This window comes from Populus trichocarpa, chromosome 15 (assembly GCF_000002775.5).
Source record: "Populus trichocarpa isolate Nisqually-1 chromosome 15, P.trichocarpa_v4.1, whole genome shotgun sequence".
In the NCBI taxonomy this organism is placed as follows: Eukaryota; Viridiplantae; Streptophyta; class Magnoliopsida; order Malpighiales; family Salicaceae; genus Populus; species Populus trichocarpa.
The window spans coordinates 11,187,110-11,204,292 of record NC_037299.2 but is presented as its reverse complement, the minus strand read 5'-3'; the positions used below and the strand labels follow the sequence as shown (position 1 = coordinate 11,204,292).

At 32.3% G+C, this 17,183-nt stretch overlaps 3 protein-coding genes and 1 non-coding gene across 5 annotated transcripts; 2 read left to right on the top strand and 2 right to left on the bottom strand.

Annotated features, from left to right (window-relative positions):
• Positions 1 to 584: 584 nt before the first annotated feature.
• On the top strand, positions 585 to 657 carry TRNAR-CCU (transfer RNA arginine (anticodon CCU)). Its single transcript has one exon. It is a non-coding gene; the product is annotated as a tRNA-Arg (tRNA).
• Positions 658 to 2,838: 2,181 nt separating this feature from the next.
• On the top strand, positions 2,839 to 6,962 carry LOC7463083 (CBBY-like protein). 2 transcript variants are annotated; one of them, XM_024586181.2, is made up of 8 exons: positions 2,839 to 3,215; positions 3,714 to 3,784; positions 3,958 to 4,116; positions 4,473 to 4,539; positions 4,893 to 4,988; positions 5,254 to 5,300; positions 5,599 to 5,679; positions 6,491 to 6,622. In XM_024586181.2, the coding sequence occupies exons 1-8, from the start codon at positions 2,874 to 2,876 to the stop codon at positions 6,567 to 6,569; spliced, it is 942 nt and encodes a 313-aa protein (XP_024441949.1). In that variant the 5' UTR covers positions 2,839 to 2,873; the 3' UTR covers positions 6,570 to 6,622. The 2 variants fall into 2 exon arrangements, with proteins under 2 accessions (XP_024441949.1, XP_002322216.1); XM_002322180.4 differs by lacking the exon at positions 6,491 to 6,622 and adding an exon at positions 6,675 to 6,962 and having other exon boundaries at positions 2,841 to 3,215.
• Positions 6,963 to 10,625: 3,663 nt separating this feature from the next.
• Positions 10,626 to 11,772, bottom strand: LOC7463082 (uncharacterized). Its single transcript, XM_002321625.4, has one exon. The coding sequence runs from the start codon at positions 11,513 to 11,515 to the stop codon at positions 10,751 to 10,753; it is 765 nt and encodes a 254-aa protein (XP_002321661.2). The 5' UTR covers positions 11,516 to 11,772; the 3' UTR covers positions 10,626 to 10,750.
• Positions 11,773 to 13,842: 2,070 nt separating this feature from the next.
• On the bottom strand, positions 13,843 to 15,827 carry LOC112324359 (uncharacterized). Its single transcript, XM_024586743.2, has 3 exons — positions 14,528 to 15,827; positions 14,321 to 14,440; positions 13,843 to 14,241 (listed from the first exon to the last, which is right to left on the bottom strand). The coding sequence occupies exons 1-3, from the start codon at positions 14,528 to 14,530 to the stop codon at positions 13,939 to 13,941; spliced, it is 426 nt and encodes a 141-aa protein (XP_024442511.1). The 5' UTR covers positions 14,531 to 15,827; the 3' UTR covers positions 13,843 to 13,938.
• Positions 15,828 to 17,183: the final 1,356 nt, after the last annotated feature.

The following is a 17,183-nucleotide window of genomic DNA, read 5'->3' as shown; positions in this document are numbered from 1 at the left end:
TTGTAATTAGATTTTATGCCGTATTTAACTATATATCTCCCTCTCTATTTTGTAGTTCACACATATATATCTAGCCGTAAATTAAATACGGAGAAAGATGCAATATTTATTACCAGATCTTATCCGGAAAAAAGCTTTGTCTGATGATCATATGTTCTGTTCTTGGTGTCCGCTAATGTCCATGCTTATAATTAGCTAGCTTGGGTACCATAGCCCCCACTGATTTATTTATTTTTATATAAAATCCCTATAGTATTCATAAAAAGCTAAAAAGATACGGTCCTCCCACCCTATCAACTTTTGTGGGCATGTGGAGACGAATAAATTTATTTGTACTAGCAAGTATATATAGTTTTTATTTTTTAAATTGAAGCATATATACTACACGGTCCTTGTCTAGCAATTGAAAGAAGCCACACATTTTTAAAACGGTACATGAAGAATATGGTACACGCACAAAAACACACCGATAGCTTTAGATTTGAACCTGCTTTATCAAAATAATTATGATTATGATTATGATTATAAATAAGTAAACATTAATAAGAGAACATATATTATTGTAACCACTAGGGTATCAAGAAGCGCCTGTAGCTCAGTGGATAGAGCGTCTGTTTCCTAAGCAGAAAGTCATAGGTTCGACCCCTATCTGGCGCGTATAAACCTTTTTGCTGATCTTCTCCTTTTTTGTTTGTTTGTTGCATAGTTCTTTTTCTAACTATGGTATTATTAATTTTGGCTTACTTTATATAAAATTTCCTTAAGGATGAGTTTTTATATAATTAAATTTTAAGTGATTTATTTTAAAACTAAATACGATTTTTGAATGCTAACAATACTAATAAGTAACATCACAATATTCATAACAATGAATATACTCTTGTGCCACTTTATACATTAACATATCAATAAACTATTTTTATAAATATATTAATACAATAAATAATATATTATTATTGACCAAGAGTATTTAAGATAAATTTATTTTATTTTATATCTATATATCTATTAATTTGAAAGACTTGCTATTACCTAACACTTCTAAAAAGATTTGAGTTGCCAACTCACACCCTCTATATTGTTAAGTGTCATTTTTTTATTTTTTTTGCCTTTCTTCCCCCCCCCATCATTTTCCCCTCAATTTTATTATTTAATATTAGTTTAATTTTAATTTTTTTTTATATAAATTATTTTAATTTACTTTTTAAAAAGTTATCACAATTTCAAACAAATATCTCGATATTTAGTTATACTCGATTTTACAAGTGTTTATCTCTATTATCATATAATTGAGTAAAAAATATTTAAAAAAGTTTTTAAATCCAATAGAGTCCATCACCCGGATAATAAATTTGACAGGTTAAGTTACGAAATTCGGGTTGATCCAATATATTGACATCTTAATTTTTTTTTAAAAAAAGACTATCTTGATTTTTTTTTGAAAGCCAAACCATCCTTTTTACTGGTCGTTCTGGTTGCATTTGAACCCGTCAAGTTGACTGAAATATTTTTAGGCAACTCTCACATAATTTAATTTTAAACCTTGACTAGACAAAAAGTCAGGGAAGGGGGTTTTAAGGTTAATATATTGAGTCGGATTTAAGAACAATGAAAATAATTCTCTATAACCTTTATATTATTTTTTTACATTCAATTTTTCTTTTATTAAAGCCACAATATAACGTAACCTGTAAATTAGTGATGTCATAAATGATCATTATACACAGAAATAGATGGAGAAATAATAATAATAAAAAGAATAGAAGAAACAATTAGGTTGAGACATATTTATAAAACTTGACTTGAGGGCTGACCAAATCCAAGACCCGAGTTATGGATTAAGTAGATTGACCAGAGTCAATCCAAGTTTTGTTTTTTTAAATAAATGATGTTATTTAAAAGTTTTTTTTAGAAAAAAAATCTTCAAACGATGTTGTTTTGGTAAAAAAACTAGGTTTTTTTCTAGGAGTGTTTAAAAACTGACCCGTTTATAATATTTGCATTATCTGACCTAATCTAACTTGTCAAAGTCGGATAATGTGGATATTACAAGTGATAGTATATCAAAAGACCTAAAAAGTTCATATCACAGGTTGGGTAACGGGTTGAGATTCTTGAAATCTGATCAACCGGATTTAACTCGTATATCCTATCTTCGTTTTGTCTTTATATTTGATAGTCTATGGATTGAATATTTTTTTTATTTTTTTATTTAGAAACATTTCAACTCCAGTTCTTGTTAGTGAAGTTCCTATTAAATTGCTTTAATATAATAATAAAAAAACTTGTTTTTTGATTGGAGAGGAGGGGGAGGTAAATAGAATTTGATGGTAATGCAATGTATGAAAATTAAACCTAATATTAAGAATGCTATGAAACTTATAGTTCATGTTATAGGCCTGCCTCTAAATTCGTATCTATAAAAATTAGAAATATAAACCTAACCTAAAAGTACCTATAATATCCATAAAGTTGTTTATTCTAATTCAATATATCTAACTTGGTCATGTTTAGATAAAAAAAATTAAAAAAATAAAATTTATAATTTATTAACTATCAAAAATTAAATTGAATACATTTATAAATCTAAATTCAACGCAATTATATCCACAAACACTTGTTTTTTCACTAATCCAACCTGGAATAGGCCTTTAAGTCCGCTGTCACCTAGTTGACCTATCGAGGTAGGCCATTTCTTATTATAACTATGAGTTTAGCAGGGCTTGTGCTCCTAAATTTGAGCCTAAACTAACCCAAGCCCAGCCCTTCTATCCCAAAAACAATTTGTGGCGCTATGGTGGATAAGTCTGGTACCGAAAAACCGTTAAAAAGACACCAAAGAAACATGCTATTTCGCAAAGAAAGAGAGACACATGGCATCATCATCAACAACTACCATCTCTCTTTCCTTAGCTACATTGTCTTCTACTACTGCCACTGCTTCTTCCTCAATAACCCAAACTAAGACTTCCTCCATTTGCAGCTTCAGATCCCATGAAAGGACTTTATCTTCTTCGCTACTGGGCACAAGAATACGTGTCTATAACAAAACAACAAGAACAAGAGTGGTGGAAAAGAGTAGCACTTCGAACGGGACCACTTGCTTAGCTTCATCTTCTGTTCTTCCATCAGCTCTTCTCTTTGATTGTGATGGCGTGCTTGTTGATACTGAGAAAGATGGCCACAGGATTTCTTTCAATGATACTTTCAATGAAGTACTCTCCATTCTCTTTCTCTTGTGTAACTTTGATTAGTTGTTCTGTATTTTATGGGCTTGATTAGTCTGATCATTCACTGGTGTTGGACTAGTTGTAAATTGGAGATTTTTTTTAAGTTCTGCCAACTGGGATTTGTTTTTGGTGAGGATTTTTTCTGAACTGTTGGTTTGTAATTGCTTAGATGATATTTTGATCACCCTTGAGTTTGCTCTTAGCAATTCATTTAGTTGAGTGCTATAATTCCTGGAAAATAAATAGAATAGAGAACATAAAGCTTATAACATCCTTGTTTTATTCTCTATTTTTCTCTTTATAATTGGTGATAAACTAGGATAAATATGAAAGTGCAGTCTTGATGGTAACCTTTTGGTTTCTTATGAGGTGTTAATGCCGTGGGAGGAAGACATAAATTAGCTTCATTTTTGTTTGGTTTTGGAAGAGACGTTAACTATAGATGTCTTGATGAGTTAATTGGATGTTTAATTTATTGCACAGAGAGAACTGGGAGTAACCTGGGATGTGGATTTGTATGGCGAGTTGCTCAAAATAGGAGGTGGAAAAGAGAGGTAATGTTTCCCCTTTGTAATTTCATGGCCTTTTTCAAGTTATGTTTTGGCCTATAAAATTTCAATAACTTTACTTCTTGCATAGGTAAAAGCTCTAGGTATAATTTGCAGCATTCCTTGTGTTTGAAATATCCCTAGTTGAATTGGTTATTACTCGACTCTTGTATTTGTAGGATGACAGCCTACTTTAACAAGACTAGGTGGCCGGAAAAAGCTCCCAAGAGTGAAGTAGAGAGAAAGGAATTTATAGCTTCACTTCATAAGCGAAAGACAGAGCTGTTCATGGCCCTTATTGAGAAGAAATTGTTACCTCTTCGACCAGGCGTTGCAAAGTTAGTGCCTTCCTCTCGCAAATCTGTTCACTTTTAGTACTTTATGCCTATGTTTGACTGGCTATGCATGTTTTTCTTGTATTTCAAACTTAACACGAGTTAAGTCCTAGCTTGCAAAATTATCATTTTTCTTATTCTTTTTTGATAATGTCACAACAATAGTTTCTAGCAGAACAAATGCTTTAATACGTTTGACATATCTGTTTGAATTCTCCTTGGATGTGTTGGGGTTAGGGTTACAAATACAAACCGAGAATTATAATCATGCAAGAACTTTTTACTTTTAGCATTCCACTTCAATATCTAATTTAATAATATTATAAAAAATCCAACGGTTGTACTGCCAAATTTTACAGGCTGATTGATCAGGCTCTCGGAAAAGGAGTAAAAGTTGCTGTCTGCAGCACTTCTAATGAAAAGGCGGTATGCACAATCAGGTTCTTACAGTTGTATTGCTCGTATGATTAGTTCCATGTGACCCAGGTTTTGCAGTGGATATTAAATCTGCATTTCTGCCATCCAAACTTTTAAGTATCATAGGTCTGAGTTTCATTTCTTTAAGAAACATAACTCTTGCATAATGTGTGTTAGTGCAAGAGGATTCATCTCTGTTAGCTTTTTCATTCTCGTAAAATTTCTTGTGTTTGAACTTCACGATTTGGATGAAGTGTTAAATCTAATTACTTTGCTTATATAACTTTATTGGCAAATTACACGGTACTAATTCAAGGATGCATTGCAAATTTTGGTCGCCAAACTAAAAATCCTTATTTCAGGTCTCTGCGATAGTTTCGTTTCTGCTGGGGGCTGAACGAGCAGAAAAGATCAAGATATTTGCAGGAGATGTTGTTCCACGCAAAAAGCCTGACCCGGTACACTTTATATATCCCTTGGTTTAGTAGTGATACCATGGATTTTGGTATTATGCAATTGAAGCTACAAATTCATCTTTATGGCCCCTATTTATATAAAGTCTTTCAGTCAGTGTAGAAATGCAACTGTTGTTGTGAAGTTGCAATTATTGAAATCTCACCTCTATTATTACTAATTTGATTTTGTCTAAATTTTTTCTGCTTGTGAAAACTCTGGGTCTGATGCGCTGATGCTTGCTATAATGTCATTTATTCTTCCTAACAGGCCATTTATACATTAGCAGCCAACACTCTGGGTGTTGATCCTTCAAGGTACCACAGAATATGTTTCATGTCAACATAGACAAAAAGTCAGGTTTCTCTCAAGATATATAGTTATATACTCAGTGACTTTGGGATGGATCAGTTCTTGTAAGCTACAATCAATTATTTGATAAAATCAACTTCATAATTCCTTTTCAAGGCTTCTCTGGTACATGCTCTAATTCTTAAATGGACAGAGGAATTTATGCATGTTCTTGCCATATGCTAGTTTCCTACATTTTGCATCCATTAAGCAAGTTAAAAAGTTCTAATTTGTTAAGAATATGCTTTGATTTTCATCCTGCAGCTGTGTAGTGGTGGAGGACAGTGCAATAGGTCTTGCAGCTGCCAAAGCTGCTGGAATGAAGTGTATAGTAACAAAGAGCGGGTAAGTTCCTTTCCTTCCGTGTAAGCAGAATTCTTGAACTTTTTACTTCCCCTGAGATTTTTACAAGGTAACAGTCCGGTACTTATTTAAAGATACAAAAGCTTCTTTCTTGTTGCCTTTTCCCATGCGTTGTGATTTTGGATGCTAGAGGACATCACCTAACCTTAGTTCAATTGAGCAATTAGCTGACGCTTTTTTCATGCTTGAATGATTTCCTTGTAACTATATCTGATCTCCTTGTAGAGCTAAGAGAAGATCTTTTAAGCCATCCATGAGTGTGGTCTAGAGTCTCCACTTAGAAGCTCTTGAGATTCTTACTGCTACATTCCAGCTCTTAAGTCATATCACCATCCCATGCATGTTTTCTTCTCCACGTCCCCAGTTCTTACATAATTATCAATAGTCACAATAAAAGTAGACTATGCTTCAACTACATGCTGTCTTCAAGTCAATAAGTACTTGGATTGGGATACAATATGCAGCATTTGTATTCATCCATCTCTAACACAATATGTTAACCTGATCACTCACTCTTAGCAACCTCAGAGCGGCAATGCATGCTGTTGATAAGTATGAGCAATTATCTCCAAGTTGGAATTCCAGTATTTGAGTCCTATTATATCTCTGATGTTAGCTGTAAAATATATCCTAGAATCCCCGTAAACATGTGATTGTATCCTAATAGAAATAGCCTTCTATATATAAGTCCGAAACTATAGGATCAGGAAAAGGCTCCTAGGATGTTAGCTGTAAAATATATCCTTCCGGCGCATTATGTTCATTTATGTTTTCTTTTCTTATTCTTTTTCAGAAAAACCTACCCAACTTCTTGCAGCCTTGTCAACTTTGGGTTTGAGAACATAGTTCTTTCTTCTTCCGCACATCTATAACCAACAACTGATAATTCGATCTCGTGGGTTGACATGTTACTGTAATCCTACGTTTGTTAATACATCGAACTAATGTTTTGGAAAATCTTAACATTTTGATTGCAGTTACACAGCTGACGAGGACTTCTTAAATGCCGACGCGGTCTTTGATTGCATTGGGGATCCTCCAGAGGAGTGTTTCGACTTGGCCTTCTGTGGAAGTCTTCTTGAAAAGCAGTATGTCAGCTAGCTCATATTATTTTCATAATCACCATTCCTCGTATATATTTTCTTAATCTGTAATAAACTTTATCCATGATTAATTTAGACCTTTTATGCCTCAATGCTGATTAAATCTTGAACATTGAAATGAAACAGAACAGAAGCCAAATGCTATGCTATCTTATGTCTATAGATATCTCCAAGCAATATTATCTCTCTCTCTCTCTCTCTCTCTCTCTTTTTTAACGTGGATGTCCAGGCCAGCTTGCGTGTACCTCGACTAATTTTACAGGCCTTGAAGTTAACGACCATGTAAGGCTCTAGTGGCCATCATATTAACAACCACATGGCTCAAACCTGAGACCATAGGGGGAGCAAATTTCTTGATCCCAAACTTTTATCACTAGGTCACCTACTATATGGTTAAACAATCTTATCTCTTCTCATGACAGGTCCTCACCCAGAAAAGTACTGAGAATTATGGATTCTCTTTCTATTGTAGGGGTGTCTGAATGATAATTCAATTACTTCCAAATCCTAAATAGCTTAACACAAATAATCACCATAGGAATTATAAAAAGAGATGCCAATTATATTGCTTATAAATATTCATTACAAGATGAACTGAATTAATTATGGAAGGGGCATAATTTTTTTCAGAAGAAAAAGGTTTAAACTCACGATAACTTAGTATTGAATTAGTTATTTGATATAATATCAGAGTTTATTAATTAAAATGATTATAAATTTAAATTTTATTAAATTTTTTTATTTGAGAAAGCGTGTTGAATTATTCTTTTACAGCAAAAATGTTGGAAGGGCTTGTAGAAACCCAGCTGATAATTAATAACATATAATATATGTATTAATAAATAATAATTTTGTAGGTCTCTGATCAATGATCATGACTGTAATACCAAAGTCTAAGCTAATAACTGGAGGCTTGGAATGCATTTGAAATTAATTTTGACTCAAAAGGATCACATCGATAGTTGGCGGCGGGTTACCTCTATCATATCATATATGTCATGCATGTTTACTCTCATTTGTGCCCGGCCCATTTACAAGAATGAAGCGCCTTTTTTTTTTTTTTAAACTAGATATATAAAAATTAAGCTTATATATATGAAGAATAAAAAATTTCAATTCCATATCCAAAATATTTTATTTAGGAAAATGGTTATTTTATCCTAATAAATACAGATTCTTACTCACAAAATTGTTAAGGGGACATCCACATATATTCTAAATTATGCAAAGATAAGTATTGTTCTACTCATTTTTGGGTTACTCATGGTGGTAATACCAAAGTCTAATTAAAATCAAATTTCAAGATGCTTAACAATAAGTCACTTTATGGAAAATAGTTTACATGGAAAAATTGTTTTCGATAATAACACTTCTTAGACAAGAGTCTCAACCATTTTTTTTTTAATATTTTCTAAATTTAATGAATTTTAACAAAAAAATCAATAATTTTAGTATTTTAAAATTAAGTTCAAATAAAAAATAAACAGTTTTGCTTACCGGATATGAGGAATATTTTTTAAAAATTGAATCAAAGATGCTGACAAAAATTAAGTGTTTGAGTGATCGAATTTATGGTGAAATGTTGATTTATGATAAAATAGGGTAAGGGGTTATGTTGTTTGTTGTCAAGTTGATGGAGGAGGAGGAAGAAATAGGTGGGGGGGGGTTACTAATGAATTTACAGACGGATTTTATCGGGGAGCTAATTTTAATGATAATTTTGTTTAAATAAATAACACATCATTGAAATTTTTGGTTTTTTTTATTTTTTTCACTGTAATTCTCTCGGTATATATCGAGAGAATATTTCCGTTGGTGTGTACTGATCGATGGATACAACGAGGGATTATTATGTTGGTAAAGATCATCGTAATCTATCGACGAAATTTTTCTCTTAGGATTTTTGTTTGTAGTGGTTTAATATATATTTATAATTCTATATGAAAATATTTATAAGAGTATAGAATGAAGAATGATTTGGAAAATAATAAGTTAATAGCAACTAGATATATAAAAAAAGCTTAAATATAAGGATAAATTGAACTATTTCTCTATATTTTACCATTAAACATCAAATCTGTTTCTTTTAGAAACTGTTTAATTTGATTGCTACGCAGCAGCATTTATGATTTCCATGGCCGAGTTGTTAAGATTTAAGAAACAAATCCTCGAAAAGAGCTATAAATGATTTACACTTGTCCAAAATTCGATTACAATTGTAGGACCACAGCATTAAACATTCACTTCGCTAGCTACAATATTCTTACAGCTAGCATGAGCAAAAATAAGCTTCGTTCTCATCCATCCCACCGGATACTTGCTAAGGTGACAGAGACCTAAATTGGTCCCGATGTTGCTTCCGGCAACAAACAGTCTATTCTGTCCGGCCCTCACCGTCTTTTCCTTCAATATTTGCTTGTAATTGTCTCACAAGGCTCTACTGTTTGTCTCATATCAAGCGCAAGATGATGAAAAGGGATCACAGGTTCATGTTTTTTTCCTCCTCGGCTGGTTTGTCCCTAAACGTTAACTATGCATGCCGGCCCCTACAACCTCCCCTGGCTCCACCCCTCGTGTATATATACCAGTCTGTTTGTTAACCATCTAGCACTGTTCTAATAATAAAAGTTTGGGATCAAAAAATTTATTTTTTTCGTGGTTAATTTTAGGTTCGAGTCATGTGGTTGCTAATATAATAGTCATTGAAGGCTTACATGATCGTTAACTTCATGACCCGTGAAATCAGTCGAGGTACGTACAAACTGGCCCAAATATCCATATTAATAATAAAAAAAAAGAGTCTGCGTTTTGGATTGGAATCAAGTTGGCAAAAACTTACACATAATAATGAATAAATACAATAATTTCTAATCCAGAAATTTAGTGTGTGTGTATATATTCTTACACTTGTAATCAATAGATATGGGATATTGGGCTCACATGTATATCCAGAATTTTCTATATTTATCAGCTAGCCTGTCTATCGAATTTATTTGGTTCGGTGAAAGCGTTAAATATTGTTCCAAATTTCATAATTAATATTTGGAACACTAATGGAAATATTGATCGTATATGGCACGGGGGTTGTCCTTCTAGGTGGCTCTATCACTACCCTACCTCAGCTTGTTTGATTGATGTCTAGCTAACATTCCATGTGTGTATGTAGAAGAACTCAATTGTTGCACCAACTCAATTCATTAAGAGATTACCTACACCACCAATCTCATTGGATGTTTTTAGGTTATGGTTGGAAACGGGATTGAAACCGTGGTTTTTAAAATTTTAATTTATTTATATTTAAAATTATTTTTTATATTTTTAGATTATCTTATTGTGTTGATATCAAAAATAATTTTTTAAAAATTAAAAAAATATTATTTTAATGCATTTCTAAATAAAAAATAATTTAAATCACAACTATAAGTTGCTCTCGGGCTTCTTTTATCTGGTTCAATCTTGTAAAGCACAGTTTCATCAACAAATGCAAGAGATTAAATTTTGGATCCACCACTCTACAATTTGAACTAATGGGGTGTTTGTCCCGGTGCTCTAAGGAGTTTTGTAAAATCTTGAATTTATTTTTATTTAAATTTATTTTTAATATTTTTATATCGTTTTAATATGATAATATTAGAAATAAATTTTAAAAAATAAAAAAAATATTATTTTAATATATTTTTAAATAAAAAACATTTTTAAAAAATAATATTTATCAATTTCTTGTCACCTAGTCTTTTTGTGTGTGTCTATATATATATATATATATATATATATATATATATATATATATATATATATATATACTTGGATGTGAAAATCATAATGTCTTATAAAGAAAATTACAACCAATATATTCAACCACAAATAAATGTTTCTTAAAAGAAATAGAGAAACACAATTGACAAAATGAATCAACAAGAACACAAAATCAAGAAAAAAAAAACAAATCTTTAAATATTTCTCCTTTTGTTTTTCCTAAAGACCACCTCAGTATCAAGCCCAAACCCGTCAACCTTCCGAACCTCCACCAACTGGGAGTCTTTAAACAGCTCAACCAATGGCCCCACACTATACAAATCATTAGCTGAATATTTATCGGCCCGTCTTGATAACGCCACGTGTACAACACAAACTCCACCAGGCTTCAACGTCCGCTCGATCTCCCCAACAAATTTCCACGGATACAAGGCATGATCAAACACATTAGAGAACTCAAAATCAAAAGTGTCGTTCATGAAAGGCTGTGCATGGAAATCTCCTTTCACTACAAGTGGCGGGTAAGGTACCAAGTCAATGCCGATCGAGTCGTTCACGCCTATACTTTTTAGAGCCGACACTTCTTGCCCCACACGAGCACCGATCGATAATGCCTTTGAACTGTTAAGCAAGAGGTTTCTTCGCTTTAAAGACTCAAAAAACTGGGCAAACACGCGGACTTTACGCTCCCAATCCCGTGTTGTCCATATCTGCCGGAGTTTAGGGTTTAGGGTTTTGTTGAGTTGTCGCTGAATGTATTCATCGTAAGAAGAATACCCCGGCCGGATACGAAGGCCACCACCGCTCTTGGAGGAGATGTTGTTTGGTTGTTGTGGGGTGGTTTTGCGGTGGTGGGGAGTTTGTAAGGCAATGAAGATGAGGACCGTAAGAGAGAGCAAGAGGGAGAGAAGGAAGGGTTTGATAATGAAAGGTAGTTTTGGATTAATGGTGGTGTTCATATCTCATACATATAAATATTTACTAGGGTTTTGCAGCTTTATTGGCCTCCTGTGGCTGTGGGAGAGGGGGAGAGAGCAGGGATGAGGTTTTGAGTTCTTGATGGTGTTTTTGTATGAGGGAGGTTTCTCGATGATTGTGATAAGTTTCAGGATGTGTTGTGATGAGAGACGTTTGGCTTTTGTTTAGACTGCAAATTGTGGAGGATAGCTGAGGCTCTCGTCTGTCTTACTCGTGGCTTCACTAACATATTAGAGAAGAAAAGAAAAATCCAGATGCATTATATAAAATAAAGTTGATAATAATATTATAAAAAAAAGTTGATAGAAAAGTATAAAAAGATTGCTTAATTCACGGTATTTTCGGTTCCCCAGTCGCAATTCGTGAAAAAAGAAGGTCAAAATTCCTTGCTTCCATCAATCCTTCTTTTTATATATATAATAATGTAGTAATATCATTTCCAAAAGTGCAACAACTTGTGCTATCCTTTTTAATATTTTTGAATTTTTGTAGTTTTAATTTATTTTTTTAATATTTGAATTGTTTTAATGTGTTAATGTTAAAAATAAAATTTAAAAAATAAAAAAATATATTATTTTAATATATTTTTATATAAAAAATATTTTAAAAAACCAACCCTATCATAATTTTAAAGTGTATATAATTTGATTGTGCTGTACAAAATAGCATGATTGAAAAGAAAAATTATTAAGATTCTACCTACAATATTCAATTTTTTTTAAAAAACAGTCAATTAAATTACGTTGTGATATTTCGAACAAGTTTACAAATTATTCTTGACAATTGTGAGAATTAGAAAAAATCATAAATATATACAAGGGTGGGTAGGTGGGGGTGGCTACAGTTATAATGTGGTTGCGCCACCCGCAGCAAGATGGAATAAAAAAGTTGCGGTGGCTGAAAACGACATATGTCCTCAACTAAAGGGGAAAGTTTCACAACCGATTTGGAGCCCACAGTCATAAGGGATGTGGAATGTCCCTGTGTGAAGGAAGATTAGGCTCAAGAATTAATATTCCTGTCAATATGAGCTCATGCCTGGTGCCCTCCTCGGAAAAATACACGGCCCCGCCCTGTTAACTGGCGGTTTATGAACAGAAAAAGATTTCGCATATTTTCCGATTGAGGAGCAAGACTTTTTTCTTAATTAACCTGTTTGTTAAAAAAAATAAAAAATAGCGAGAAAGAAAACATATGTATATTGAAAGAATTAATGACTCCCATCATTAATGAATCCCTAAAATCTAATGATTGAGATTTTTGAAAAATTGATTTCATAAGAAAAAAGTCTTCTCGGTAAGAATATTAACTATTTAATTTTTTAAAGTATTATATAGGTCTTCAACGGCAAAACAAGGACAGTCTCCCTCTCATCATTGAATAACTAGGAAAAATAGCAATCACTAGCTAGATGGTCATGCTCCGCCGCGGGGAAGGCTACTTTTTTTAGGTAAGTTGAGGGGTGGCACCGATAGACGTCGAGACTTGTCATGGTTCTCTACTTGTAAACATCATGTGAATAGTCCAATGAAGCAAATATTTCATGGGATAGTGAAGTCTTTGCCTAGCTAGATAGAGAAGAGAATGGGTCATAATTGGACCCATGGTATTTTTGTGATCTGCTGCAATAAGATTGTTGTATGAAGATACTCATGATCAGGAACTTCCCATTATGGAATGGTCTCTACTACTACTCCTATTAGCAATATAGCACTACAACATTTAACAGTTTTTCAGTGTAAAATTATTATTTTATTGGTGAAAATTTTAATGATTAATTCACCAACGGACTTCCATCGGTAATTCTATTTTTATCACCAATTCTGTCAGTAAAAAAATAATTAAAAACCGATGGTTTTACAGACAAAAAATACGCGTAAAAAAAAATTACCCGTTGGAATTATGCCGAAGAAATTATTCCGTCGGTGATAGTGGCATATGTAGTAAATTTTTTCTAACTCTCTGAAATATACCGATGCATTGAGTCCGTTAGTATGCCTATCGGTAATATACCGCTAGAGTAATTCTGTCAGTGATAGTGGCATATGCTGTAATTTTTTTTCCAACCATCTAGAATATACTGACGGATTGAGGCTGTCGGTATTGTCATCGGTAATTTAAAAAATGTTTTTCTAAAATTAAAATTGCATAAAATAATTAATATAAAATTGTTTAGAATAATAATAATAATAAAAAAATTGTATAAAATTGAAATATGTAAAAATAAACTTGAATAATATAAAATCCAAATATTCATTACAATTTTATTAGTTCAAATAAGAATTAAACTAGAACAATGGAGGTGCTGGAGGAGGATGAGGAGGAGGAGGCTGGTCGTTCCCAGGACCATACGGCCAAAAAAGGGGCGCACACATACCACCCATCTGTGATCTCATGTCCATGATCATTTGGCAGAGTTGTTCATAATCAGCCGAGAGTCGATCATATTTTTCAATGAGATGAGTCGTGTGTTGTTGCAAGGCCACGAACTCCTAAGACTAGGTCCTTGATACCGATTGGAGCTCTCATTGGTTGAGACACTATGGACTACCCGCAAGTTCTCAGCCGTAGTGTTGGAGAGTCCGTACACCCGATTTTTTTCGGGTCTACCAGACGATCTTGCCTCCATCCACAAATCCGGATTGAAATCCGAGTGGGTCGAAGGATCATCTCTGTATCTCTCCCTTAACCAGCTATTATATGTCTCCTGAAAATTAAAAAAGAAAACATCAAATTCAATTCAAGAAAATAATAACTTAAGAAAGAAAATAGTTGAACAAACATACCACAAAGTGTTGAGCGTGGTTATCGATGAACTGTTGCACCCCTTTTTGGCGGTCTTCACTCCGTACGTGCGTCTCAACAAACAGCTCCATTGGGCTCGACTTACATCCAAGAGACGTAGCCTATAATAAAAAAAACATTGCAAGTTAAATATATTTATAAATAACAACAAATTAATTAAAGATAGATGGCATTAAAATTAATTTTACCATCCGCTTCACATGTGTAATGAACAAAACAGAGTCGTCGGTGTGCGTGGTAACCGAACCGTGAATTTGACGGTTTAGGTTCTCGGCATCGAACTGTGAGCATCGTGTGAATCGCTTGGACGTCACGTGTTAAATATATTGCGCCCATATATCCTTCGTGATGTATGGTGGCCTTAAATCTCTCTAAATTGCCACGTCATTTTAGCCTGGTAGAGCATTATCCCTGGCATATTTTTTACCTTTTTTCTACATTTCATACCAAAAGTCACGCAACCTACATAATACAAATGTATTTTATATGAGTTAATGACAAATTAGATTTTAATATATATATATATATATATTTTAAAAAATATCATATTGTTTTTTATATTACTTGGTTGCAACATGATTCTTCCATTCCCTACTCGCAACATTATCATTTGCGCTATCCCATTTGAATTTGTTCTGTATATAAAAAATTTATAAAAAATAAATCAATAATTTCAATATAACATAAAAAATAGTTAAAATTTTAAGTTAACACTAACCTCAAATCTTCTAAATCATGCAACGATATAAGGTTTTCAATCAGGATGTTTGAAAACCTGACTCCGTTGAAACAATAAAATTTCTATCGACGATTTAAATGACGATGTTATTACTCGAGCAACCTCAATGTTTGTGAACTTGAAAATCGATAAAATTAATGAAATATTAGTTGTTCACAAATTGTTAAACACAAACCAACTCAAATCAAAATAAACTTCAAAACGAACTTACATTGAAAGGTCGTCCTTCCAATGTGTCTCGTACTTGTAGGAGAATTGACACCGATATGAAGGGACACTGCCTCTACGTTGTGGAACCACGCTGGAAGAGGCAGCGTCGTGAGTTGATGCTGGTGCCTCTTATTGGTCGACACTTAATGACACATCATCATCGTTGCTAGAAGAACTAGCTGCGATCATGTACTCATGATGTGTAGTTGATTTTGTTCTACGCATCTACACAAATTTGACGTATAATTACATATTCAAATTTGATTTAAAAAAAAAACATTCGGCAACGCCTCCCATATACTACAGACTACCCAAAATGTTCAAACTTGCAAATATTCAAAATATATGCTACAAACCACTTGATTTTATTTTATTTCTACCCTAAATTTCAGATTATTCAATTTCATCTCATTTTCAACGTGATAATATAATGTTTCTAATCATAAAATAAAATAAAAATCCTATATATAAGCTAACATCTATAAAAATTTAACAATAAAATAGAGAAAAAAAAATTTATTCCTATTTTTTCAATTAACATTTATACTACAAATTTAACAATAAAAATTAAAATTCAACAAAATAATCAAACATTAAAGCAATATATAAAATAAAATTGGGGTAAAACAATCATTATTGCAATAAAAACAATAAAATAGGCAACAAATTAATACAAAAACAATTATAGACTTTAGGAATGAAAAATGCTTACCTTAATAGTGTGTTTACCTTTAGACTTTATTTACGTACAATACAAAAGAACAAAAAAATATTGTTAATAAACCGAAAAAAAACAAAAAATAAGAAGTCATTAAGTAAATCGAATCACAATACATACCTTTTAAACTTTAAAGATGAAGATAGAATTAGAGATTGAGAGGAGAAAAACAGAGAGAATTCAAAGTTTGTGAATGAGAGAAAAAATGAACTGAAGGCGGTCTCGTTGAATTTTATACAATTTTTTTTTCAACGGAATCACTGACGGACTATTAAATATTATTATTATTATTAATTATTTCATCGGTGATTCCCTTGATATATCCAACAGAATTTAAAGGGGATATGAGATGCACTCATGAAGATCAATTATTTATTTAGAGATATATGCTCCAGCAAGTTGCAGACACATCACATTGAGAGGCTTGAAATGAATATGGTTGAGACAATATGCAATCTTAAGATGATATTTCCTTCATTGTTTTTTGACTCAATGGAGCATCTACCCATACATTTACTGTATGAGATAAAAGTTGAAGGGTCAGTCGAGTATAAATGGATGTATCCGTTCGAGATGTTAGATATTACAGATGAAATATAATTATTAATGTACTTTCATTGTTTTTCTTAATTGAAAATATTTGTTTAATTCCATGCAGGTACTTGTTCAATCTAAAAAAAAAAAAAGTTAAGAACAAGGCACATGTTGAGGCTTCGATATATAAGATCTATATTGTTGAGGAGATCTCAACATTTATCTCGTATTATTTCAAGTCTCATTTGAGAACGAGAATCAACCACATTTTACGACATGATGATATTTGTAAAAATTATTGCACTATTTTTTATTAAATATAAAAAAAATTATTAAAAGTATTAGAGAATGTTTTAAACTTTTTGATATGATAGTCATGCTAGAATGAAGTGATATAAATCTAACAACAATCTAATCAGATCTAACAACAATCTAATTGAATCGGTTCGATTATCTAATATCTATACATATATTTTATAATGAATCAAATATGAATAATAATATTTTTGAGTTTGGATTCAAATATAAATGACGTCAAAATCCTATCCTTAAGAACTCAATATCACCCATGTTGGATGTGTTTATTCGAATTCTTATTTATTTATTTAGTTTAATCAAGTTCATTAAAAAATTTAGAATAAAG